This window comes from Beta vulgaris, chromosome 1 (assembly GCF_026745355.1).
Source record: "Beta vulgaris subsp. vulgaris cultivar EL10 chromosome 1, EL10.2, whole genome shotgun sequence".
Taxonomy (NCBI): Eukaryota; Viridiplantae; Streptophyta; class Magnoliopsida; order Caryophyllales; family Amaranthaceae; genus Beta; species Beta vulgaris.
In genome coordinates this window covers 64078374-64089355 of record NC_079202.1, presented here as the reverse complement: position 1 = coordinate 64089355, position 10982 = coordinate 64078374, and the positions used below count along the sequence as shown (strand labels likewise).

Below are 10982 nucleotides of genomic sequence, written 5' to 3'. Positions count from 1 at the left end.
ATACAAAGAGTATTCAAGAAACTAAGAAACTAATCCAAACTAACTTTCTAATAAACTATAACAAACTCTAATAGAAAACGCCAGCTCATCAAGGAGGTTAACTCCTGAGCTACAACGTGTTCCCGGCCAAAAGCAAATTAACCTTAACAATTAGAAATTAGGAATCACTCACTTCTCTACACAATGTAGATGTATTTTGTCTCGATGTTCTTAACTTGAATATGTCAATTGGATAGCAATTTATAATCTCCTATCATGGATCACAGTGCTATAGTACGTAAATACATGTTGGTGCATTGGGGTGCTATTCAGCCATGTGGAGCTCGATCTTGGATATTTGAAATTGCTCATTTTAACTTATAACACTTGCATTTAAGCTTAAACCGAATCTCAAGCTTCAAACTCAAGTTCTTAAAAGTCAACTTGATCTTGAAAATGATTTCACCAATTTCATGATCATGTTTTAACTTCAAGCCAAACAAAGTAGATAATTTGGTGATCTTAACAACCTTTATATATCCGATTGCTTTTGAAAAATTTCATATACAGTGCGCACCTGAATACGTTAATCAATGTCAAAAGAGATCATAAAATTTTAAAGACACCAAAGTTTACATATCTTACTACCGTAACCAACTCACAAAATTACAAAGAAAAGTTAAACAAAGGAAAAAAAATAAAACCCTCATAAATTATAGATAAAAGGATTAAATGGAAAAGAAAAATGAAAAGCCAATCTTTACACACTTTATGTATTACGTATAATCTCTAGACGAAGAAAAGCTATATTTAAAAAAAAAAAAGCAAAATACAAATTTAAGCCTTGGCCTTATGAGGAGGGCACTGATAGCACTTAGCAAAAAGCCCAAATGTGTTCACTTGCTGTATGAAATTCATCATACTGGCCCACCCACCCAGGCCAAACCCTACCACAAACACCCACACCACCAAAAATATGTTCATGCTGTACATTCCGGCCCAACCTCCTACGAATGATGGTGGTCTCTCCACGGCATTCTGTCCAAATGTAGCAACTTAAATTATTAGATGACACTGTTTAATTAAATCTGTAATCATTCAGATAGATCAGATACTACAATAAAAAAATGCAGGGGACTTCATCATTTATCCAGCAAGGCTATTTTTCTCGGATTAGCTCATTTCATGCATAGTTTTATTCTCTTATGAAATTATTTAACACGAGTAATTCGGAATAAACAACAATATTCAATGGATGTACATTGGAAGGGAAATCAAAGTTTTGTAATACAATTTAACTTGTTGAAAATATGTATAAGATTGTATAATTTACCTCACGAGCGGATGGAGAGGCAAAAGTGATCATGTGAGCCATGGCTGGAATAATGTAAACAGTGAAGCTAACCAGAAGTGAACCAACTGCGGAATTAATGGGTCCAAAGAATGGGAAAATGATGGCTAGGAACCATATTGGAATAACCACCGGAAGGCGTGCAATAGAGCGCTTCATGATGCTCTTTGTTTCATGAATGCCTATGAATTTTTCCCACACAAAGTATAGAGGAGTGCAAGCAAATCCGAATGTTATGAACTGCATGTGCACATAATAACCAAAGGAAATCAAATTCAGCAATAATTTATGAATGACTGATTGAATGAATGAATGAATGAATGAATGAATGAATGTGCATGTATGCATGAGAATCGAACCTGATGAATCAACATGAGGATAATAGCAGTGTCCCTAAAAGCAGTCCTAGGAAGCAAAGATAAGGCATTGGAATGATCTAGAAGCATGTCTCCATATGCCCAATACACCGCACTTGCTGATGGCAGGGTGAGTGTTAGCACATATAGTGTTGCCAACAAGTATATCATCTTGAACTTCTGTGGCTTCCACATCGCGTGCATTATCTCCCTACATTTCACCATCATTTATAATCATCCATATATATCAATTTTTGCATATAAACCATCCATGATACTATAAATTAAGGAGAAAGACGATAGTCGCAAGAGTCTTACACAGTGACAGCATGGCCACCAAAAGTATATAGAATGTTGGTAGCACCCGTGAAGTACAAAACCAACTTGGCTGGCCCACTGTGCTTTACTCCCTCAACCTTCAAACAGATCCACAAACACACATACAAAATTACAAGTCAGCTCAGCTCAGCTCAGCTCAAGAAAATCATCAACTACTAACCCTAGAGTAATAGTACAAGTAAGTATTACCTGTCCATGGACAAGGGAGGCAATTGTGAGATACCAGGCAGTGTAAGAAGTCATGATAAGGCCTAGAAACGACCATATTCTGTAATTATGGAATGAAGGTATGAACACTGTCGTTGCACAGCAGGCACCAAATATGTATGTCCATGTTCTTTTGTCTAGGCTGTCATTTATGTAGTATATATTGCTGCACAGTTAACACCATTTCCATTAAATCAATATTATTAATACTTAGTATTATTTTTCAATAATAAATAACTACTAGTATTAGTAAATGAGTTTCTTAATTGTACTACATACCTGGCACAAGCAATAAGCTGAATGACAGATCCAAAGAGAAGGAAAGTGCAATTGAAAAAAAGACCAATATTTCTCCAGTGTTTCCCGAGTAATCCGTCAAGTACTTCAAACCACTGCACTCATTTTAAGTCAAAGGATTAAAGGAACATATATAGTAATGAATTAGAGGCAGATGAAAAAGAGAAGAAAATATAGTAGTGAGTGACGGTACTGTACCTGAATAACATGGTTCCTAAAATCAACTTTTTCTCGCTCTTTCCTGGTTCTGTACTCAACATAAAGTAGACTGATAAGGTAAGCAGTCCAGCTGCCCATCAAGCCGTAGAAGAGTTGGAATAGTATTCCAGATAGCATTCCCAGTTGTGAAAACGAGTATGGTAGTGTCAATAGCACTTGTGCAACCTGCATTTTTATTCATTCATTTTTCCAACATGTTAGATTAATCAAATTACACAATTTTATCCTCGTGATGGAAATGTTTATGTACGTGTTTTAGTACTGTGTTCCACTTGTCTATTCATGACATATTTATGTTTGAGTGTCAGATGATCATATATGATAACAAGTACATGAGATAAATGAAAAAACGCGAGGAACATATAGAAAGTGAACTAAACTAAACTGAACTTTCTAATTTATAGATTTATGATCTTTTCTTCTAACAAACTTTAGTAAGTCATTTAATTTGTCGAAAACAAAAGGGTGGGAAAAAAAGAGAATCTAAGGTATATATATAGTAGTAATGTGAACCTGGTTAGAAGCACAGCTGAACCAAGCATCATAAACAGAACCCCCATGCCAGAATAAATTAGAAAGTTTGGTTTTAACGGAAGACGACGACGAATGATCGGCTTCCTCCCTCTCCATTTCAACGTAATTCCCAGCTACTACGGTCTCCACCTTCTCAGAAGCCATGCCAATGCTAATATAAGCTCACTCACAAAGTCACAATTCTAAAAAAGAAATGGATTATCAAATAAGCTAGCTAGTTTTGATACATGAGGAGAGTTATAAAGAATAGTGGTATCTCTAAGAAAGAGGACTTTATACTAATAGGGACTATGGTAGTTGTACTACAAGTTGATGTTAATTTGTAAAATGTTAGAATAATTGGGTTAGCTAGCACCTTCTTAAATGCAATCTTTGAGGGTGGTAATTGGTAAAGCAATGATTAGCACACTTAGCTTGTTTGGGTGACTTCAACTTTCTTCACTTCCCCCCACTTTAATAATATTTTAAAAAAGGTTCATTGTTTGCGATATTTGGGATCATTGCTTTCATTTCATTGGTGGGTGCTATACTTATGTCCCCATGACTTTCACACTCTTGCGCTGCGGCCATCCTACCTCTTTTCTTTTGCCCTTTTTTGGTTTTCTCTTTTTTTTTTTTTTTTTCATTTTCATTTTCATTTTCATTTTCCATGCTTGTGCTTGAGACTCCTTGTCTGTGGAGGATGGGCCAGGCTCGCATGCAACCCCACGAGCGGCATGGCCCACCATCACGCCGCTTTAGTAGTCAATCCCCATGTAATTTAGTAATTTACAGTATCATTTATCCTTCCGAATCCTTTTTTTCCACATAAACCAAGTTATAAAAAGTTTGTGATATACGCCAATTTCTTTTTAATCTATTATTTTCATGTTAGTCAATATAATATTTTGATTGTTGCATCTTTATTTATATAAATAAAATTTATAAATTAAAATATTGATATTGAGAATAAATATGTCGAGATAACTTTAAAAGGAATTCATGAATGTAGATTTTCTTATTGTAAGTCATATGCAATGGTCAAAGTAAAGTATGCAAACAGTGCCTACAAGGTGTTGGATATTAAAACGAAAAAGAATAAATACTAGAGTCTAGAATATGTCGGTTAATAGTTCTATTAATACGAAGCACGAGAAACAAGAATCAATCATACTATTTTCCAAAAAAAAAAACAAATTTCTATTATATAAGCCAAGGGAGGAGGTGTGGTGTCCTCTTTTGAAGTGACTAAAATACCCTTAATGATCTAATTAATGAAATGAAAAAAATTACAAAAGCAAATCATTTAAAAATTCTCATTCCAACTTGCCATTTAAAACAAGTTTAAAATGGTATATGCATCAAATACTTCAATCAAAAATTAAATGGACAAATATATATACCTTATTAAAAAAGATGGCATACATAACGTGCACATGAAAAGTCTGAACATTCACTACCTTTGATACTCTTTAATTCAGTTAAACCAACTCATTATTTTTGTTCTTTCTGTTCAATATTCATTCACAAAAAATTAATATTAACAATCACTCATAACCTTTTTTATTTTTTTACATTAGCGAATTAATATATCTAAATTCACCTAACTGTTGAATTTTTCACATTTAAGTTTAATCATAAATAAAGTACGAATGGAGTATCTAATAGAATAACAAATTTTGAAATTAACGCACGCATCGCGTGCATATGAAGGCTAGTAAGAACATAGTCTAAGAAGAAAAACATCTAAATGAAACTTAAGTAATATACTTAATTCTAAACCAAATCTATGTATATCATGTTTATTACATTATTTATAATTTTTTGTTTAAATAACCAAATATTTTAATTTATTGAATATGCACATTAGAAACCACATAAATTACAAGAGCAAAAAGACCTTAAATTAAAGGAATAGATGGATTATTGTTTTTATATGTCAAACAAGTTGGTAAATTTTTGTTAGGCAGATTAGTAAAACGTACTTGCTTTAAGTTATTAGGGAAGATTAGTGTTAATGTGAGGGGTACATCTTTAAAGTGGAAGAATGATTAACAAGGGTGGGCTTGGTGCTTATCATGATTAGCGTCACACGTGTGCCAACTGGCCTTGCAAAAAATGATCAATTCTTTTCCACTGAAAATATTTTAAAAAAAGGTAATAGAAATTTAAAGGGCTTTTGGGTAGTGTGGCCTCTTTATTATGGGCCAAACTTTAATTATTAGCGGTAGCATAACAATATAAGATTTAGTTTGTCTTGTAAGAGACCGCCTACTTTTAAATTAAAATTAGGCAAAGCTAAGCCCAATAGTGACTAGGTTAATTTATTTCGGTCACTAGTTTAATCCATTTAGTTACTAGGTCTACTTTTATATTAAAATTAGACCGTCTCTTTTAATAATTTGTGTATAAGATATACGGTACTCAAGTAGTTAAGATTGTTTAATGAAGCAAGGGTAAGGAGTAAAGACCCTTTCCATGGGCTGAAAAAACATCAAACATCAGTGATTCAGCTATTTGTTAGAGCGTAGCCGGGTAGCTACTAGCTAGGAGAAATATAAAATAATGTCGTATGTTGGTAGTATATACTTCGAAACTTGCTTTCTACACGTCCAAGTCTCCAAGGGCCAAAAGGAGCAATCTGAACTCAGCTTTTTTCCTTCTATTGGATTATGGATATATTAAAGGCATACATCACATAAAGCCCCTAATTGTTTGATTTTAATCCCTTCAATCATCAATGTATATCTCAAGTTTGTGCATGAATATTACTTCATATGTTGATTTACTTCACTTCAAGGCTTGGTTACTAAGGAAGAGTGGATCAATAGTATATCATGCTAGCAACATGTTAATCTTGTTGATACGTTAATAGTGGATCAATAGTGGGTCGAGATAATGAGTAATGAAATGAGATAATAAAAGATAATTGAATAATGTAAATGGACTCCTATAGACATATGAAGTAGTAGGTGAAAATTTGTCCTTCTTATTAGGTGATATTTTATATTTCGTTTAAGTTCATAGACATATCTAGGCATGCAATTATTGTGACAAAGCTTTGCTCCCCTGGTGTTCGTGACTCTAACCTTGAGCACCCTTTCTCAATTATTATCACAAATTTAATAGCGGAATTATCATTTTTTATTATAATATGACTCACATAGATCTTTAACCATTTGGATGAAAATGTTTTTAGTTCTCCTATATCCGATACACCATTGGCCATAGTGCCAGTCATAGAACTGGGAGCGGCGAAATTAATAGAATTGGTTTTTACTGGTTTTTAGATGTTGGAAAAACTAAGGCCAACGTGAGTACATCACTAGTACTTAAGTTAAGGACAGTGTTCATAGTTTGTTGGTCTAAAAATGGACCGAACACTAAAATCTTCATAAATTCTAGATCGACCATTGGATTGTAACAGGAATACGAGATAAACATTTCAAATCAAAATAGATTATTATTTTTTATTTTGCAGAGTGATTGCATAATTAATATATTCCCATCGTTTAAAAAAGGTTGCTCCTATGGGTGTTAATGAGCCGCACCGAGGACCGAGCCAAGGGTTGCTCGACTCTAACACTTTTACCCAAATTCGAGCCAAGTCTCGAGTTTTTTTGAGTTAAAAATTTCTATTTCAATTTACCTTCAACTTGAGTGAGAAAAATTATATTAAATTTATTCTAGAAATAGGTTTACACTTACATTAAGTTTTTCACAAATATTGTGTACAATATAAGTATGACTTTTCAATTAAATTCTATAATATGAAAAATAATATAGCTAAAATATCTTTCGAACCTATCACGAACTTTGAGCTCTAATATTTGCGAGCCAGCTAGGGTCACCACTCACTAACACCCTTAGTTGCTCCATTTGTCTTTTAAGTTTGTGCGTGGCTTTTTTTTTTTTTTTTTGGTAGACAGAAATACAAGGACAAATAATGTAAACGAGATTTGATCCCAAGTTTAGGTACCATTTCTAAAACTTCAACCCAATTAGTTAGTTAGTATTATTACTTATGTAATTATTATCTCATAATATTAGTTAGGTTTTAAGTCATATATGATCAATTGGAGAGTATTCGAGGAATTTCCCCAAAATCTAACAAAATAAGAATCCCTCCCTAATCCCTATTATTGAAGGAGATTAAAAAGAGAAAGAAAGAGGAAGAACTAAGAAAAAGAATGGCGAGTGGAGGAGGAGCAGCAGCAGGAGGCAAGGTGTCGTTCAAGATTACACTGACTTCGGATCCAAAACTTCCATTCAAAGTGTATGTTTGCATATATCTCTCTATCCTCTTAATTAATTTCTCGATTTGATTAGGATTATCATTATTTACTTTCTCTTATTATTATTATCAAAAACAGATTTTGTGTGCCTGAAGCCGCACCTTTCACCGCCGTTCTCAAATTCGCCGCCGAGGAATTTAAGGTGCCTCCTCAGACCAGCGCTATCATCACTGATGGTATTGATTTCTTACATTCTTCTCTGCAATTTTCCGAATTCAATTCCATCTATATTCTCAACTTTAGATATACGGAGACTGTTTATCGTTCTATTTGCTGCTGACTTACCATGATTTATTTTCTACTTTGGTTGGAATTCGCTATTTCAATTTCATTGTTTTTTTTAAATCAACCTGCTATTTGAATCTAAATATGAGGAATTTGAGTTTATTTAATTGCTCGGCGATCAGCATGTTTATCAAATCACGTGTTGTGACTTGTGAACCTTTGGAAGCTGGAGGTGGTAGGATCAAGGACGATGCTTGCATAGTTTTCTAGAAGGAGGAAATTGAAAATGCTGTTGTGATGTTAAGCTACTATTATATTTTTGTTAAAAGCTCATAAACAGGAAGCGGATACATCGCTTGTGCTTGTTGATTTTCATTGTTAACGACTTTTGAATTGCCAGTTGAAAGACTTGAAACTTTATTATTACTCTTCTGCTTATGTGAGATTTAGATTAAGGTTGTATTTGAATCCATCAAAATGATTCAGATATGCTAGTCTTTCCCAATGATTTAATCTACGTACACCTTCAATCAGTATACTCTTTGGAGATCAGGGTAAAAGGAGCTTGCAGTCGAGCGTATATTTAATAGTTGGCCAAAATAGAGTACCAAATGGAGTCTGAAGGATTTTAAGACCCGTGAAGAATTCCTTGCCTTTTACTATATGGTTATAACTTTTGGTTAAATATATGAAGTGTACTACTTTTACGTATCTTATCCTTAACAGACCCCATTTCATAAGCATAGTAATTAAGTTTTTGGCTGCTGTAGAACTATTAGAAAGCCCCTTTCAATTTTTTTTTTAAATGAAAGAAACAGAGTTGCATACTTCCTTTTCTTCAGGTATATCAATATTCAATCTTCATTAATGAAGTAAGTTCACTTGTTTCCTAAGTTCTATGGCCTCATAATGTTCTCTATGTGAGAGAATATTGGGTGCTAAGGACCAGGGAGAATGACTAAAGTAATCTGTAATAGACACACTACTGTCCATTCTTAATTGGCTGGATGATGGCTAATATACTCTTATTGAAGTGTATTAGTTTTCCCTTCAATTTTTCATCTCGAAGTCTTGTTCCCAAGGGTTGGAACTTTACATGTTACTTTGAAGAATTCAGCAAATGGGGTGATTTTAGATGAATAAAGCTTCAAGTAAGAGCGTGAAGAACAAATTTAGACTTTCAAGGTTAGACGAACTTTTGGGATGATTCTTCATAGAAGGAAAGTAATGTTTTGGGAATCGGGTTATGTATTTATGCTGATGCTTGTTACAACATCTGAATTCGGATACAGAACTATTTTCCAGTGGAGCTACTGTCTGAACTTGTGTAGATTCATGGTTTGTGCCTTGGTCTCGAAACTTTTTTTATTTCTCAAGTGAAAAATAGGGTGATGACCCGTTGATCCGGCATATATTATTTATTCTCTGCTGACATTGCTGTCTGTAAATTGTACTTATTACGGGTTTATAGTTAGTTAGTGAGGTTCAAAACACTAACTTTCTATAATAGGATTCAGCTTACCAGGGCATTTCAACTGTTGATTTACATTTATGTGGATATGGGAACATGTCCATATGATTTCTGTTCAACTCTGTTCCAACTTCTAAAGATTCATTATTAGCTACAGACTACAGCTTTGAAATCTTAGGGCATTATGTTTCCTTGGGTTGCAATATTTATATTCCACTAATCATAATTTCTTTTATTTGGCTATTTCTTAAAACAGATGGCGTTGGTATTAATCCTCAGCAAAGTGCAGGTAAGCAAAGTTTGCCTATTTGTCTACAAGTTGTTTTCCATCAGATTGTCTCAGTATTACTTCTTTTTCATGGTTTCTCCTTTTGTTCGGCAATTGAAATATATAGTGTTTGATACTGTATTGGCACCATTCGCAATGACATTTGAACAACTTTTTCCTAGATTCTATAGGTTGTTGTATCTAAAGTATGAAATTTTAGAGGATAATGATAAATTCCCTTCATATTAAGTCTTTTGGATGTTTTTCTGTTATTTTTCTGATCCCATTGTTTTCTCTTCTTATACATATTCTTTCATGACCCTTGACAAGGCCAAAAGGTTTTGAAGTATCTCTAAAAGGCAAACTATGTCATAGTTCCTAATCTTGCCTCATCTCTGTATGAGGTTTTATTTTAAGAATATAATACTTTATGTTTATAAAAGAAAAAAGCTATGAAAGCAATACATGAGTGCTTTGGTCAAGGCTTCCCTGGTATGCATTATGGACCATGATTATTGATATCAAATAAGGAATCATTGTGTGTTTTAGTAGTCTGCTAGTTTTTTCATTCACTATTACCTCATCTTGCCATTTGCTCATTTCATCGGAGTATATATGCCTGTTTGTGGCGTTGTGTAAAACTTGCTTAGTATAAGTTGATGCTTTATTAATTTACATGTTTGTATTGCTAAGAAGAATCTACCAAGCGCGTATAGTGTTTATGATGATTTATTTTTGATGTTTGAATGTTTAGGTAATGTCTTCCTCAAGCATGGGTCTGAATTGCGGCTGATTCCCCGCGATAGAGTTGGTGCTTTGGAGACTTCCTTTTAGATGATCTTGTCATAAGAATTCACAATTTGGCTATTTTCTCAATGTACTTGTTTATGGTTTTTGATGTAAAAAGCCAAGGCCTAATAGGACTTGTAAGTTCTACAACGTGCAATATCTAAACTGTAATAATATTAGTGACTAGTGCCTGCTGATCTGAAAAAGTAAATCAATAACGAAGGTAATGGTCCATGATCCAAGTTATTACGTGTGTTTTGAAGATCTTTGAAGAAATGGAGTTTTGTGGAATTTGGACGAAGTTTACTTTGCCATTTAATATTATTGTTTATTTTAATTAAATGGCTTGACTTGAGGGGTTATATTTCCAGGAACTTACTGAGATTGAAATGTTGAGGCAACAAATCAGCCAATGACCAATTTAGGGAGGCTGAGTTGGTGCATATTTCTCTGTTATTGACTAAAGATAGGCCATGCCCTGCAGCTCTGCAGGTACTGATCAAATATAGATGCATAGTAACTTGCTGATAATGTATCACTTTTCAGTTTTCACTAGTGAATGAAAGTGGTCTCGTTTCTTAGCTTGATGTTGCTGCTGTTTGATAATAGTCGGCAACCCCTTGTCATTGACACAGTTATCATTAAATCTGCAAATTTCTGAGAGTAAAATCAC

General features: G+C 33.8%; 2 protein-coding genes across 2 annotated transcripts; one reads left to right on the top strand and one right to left on the bottom strand.

Annotated features, from left to right (window-relative positions):
• Positions 1–561: 561 nt before the first annotated feature.
• On the bottom strand, positions 562–3711 carry LOC104903062 (auxin transporter-like protein 3). Its single transcript, XM_010691314.4, has 8 exons — positions 3262–3711; positions 2728–2913; positions 2512–2624; positions 2215–2398; positions 2005–2102; positions 1690–1897; positions 1313–1570; positions 562–1017 (listed from the first exon to the last, which is right to left on the bottom strand). The coding sequence occupies exons 1-8, from the start codon at positions 3424–3426 to the stop codon at positions 817–819; spliced, it is 1413 nt and encodes a 470-aa protein (XP_010689616.1). The 5' UTR covers positions 3427–3711; the 3' UTR covers positions 562–816.
• Positions 3712–7378: 3667 nt separating this feature from the next.
• On the top strand, positions 7379–10642 carry LOC104903767 (ubiquitin-fold modifier 1). Its single transcript, XM_010692228.4, has 4 exons — positions 7379–7537; positions 7635–7732; positions 9509–9541; positions 10275–10642. Exons 1-4 carry the CDS (start codon positions 7452–7454, stop codon positions 10352–10354), a joined length of 297 nt encoding a protein of 98 aa, XP_010690530.2. The 5' UTR covers positions 7379–7451; the 3' UTR covers positions 10355–10642.
• Positions 10643–10982: the final 340 nt, after the last annotated feature.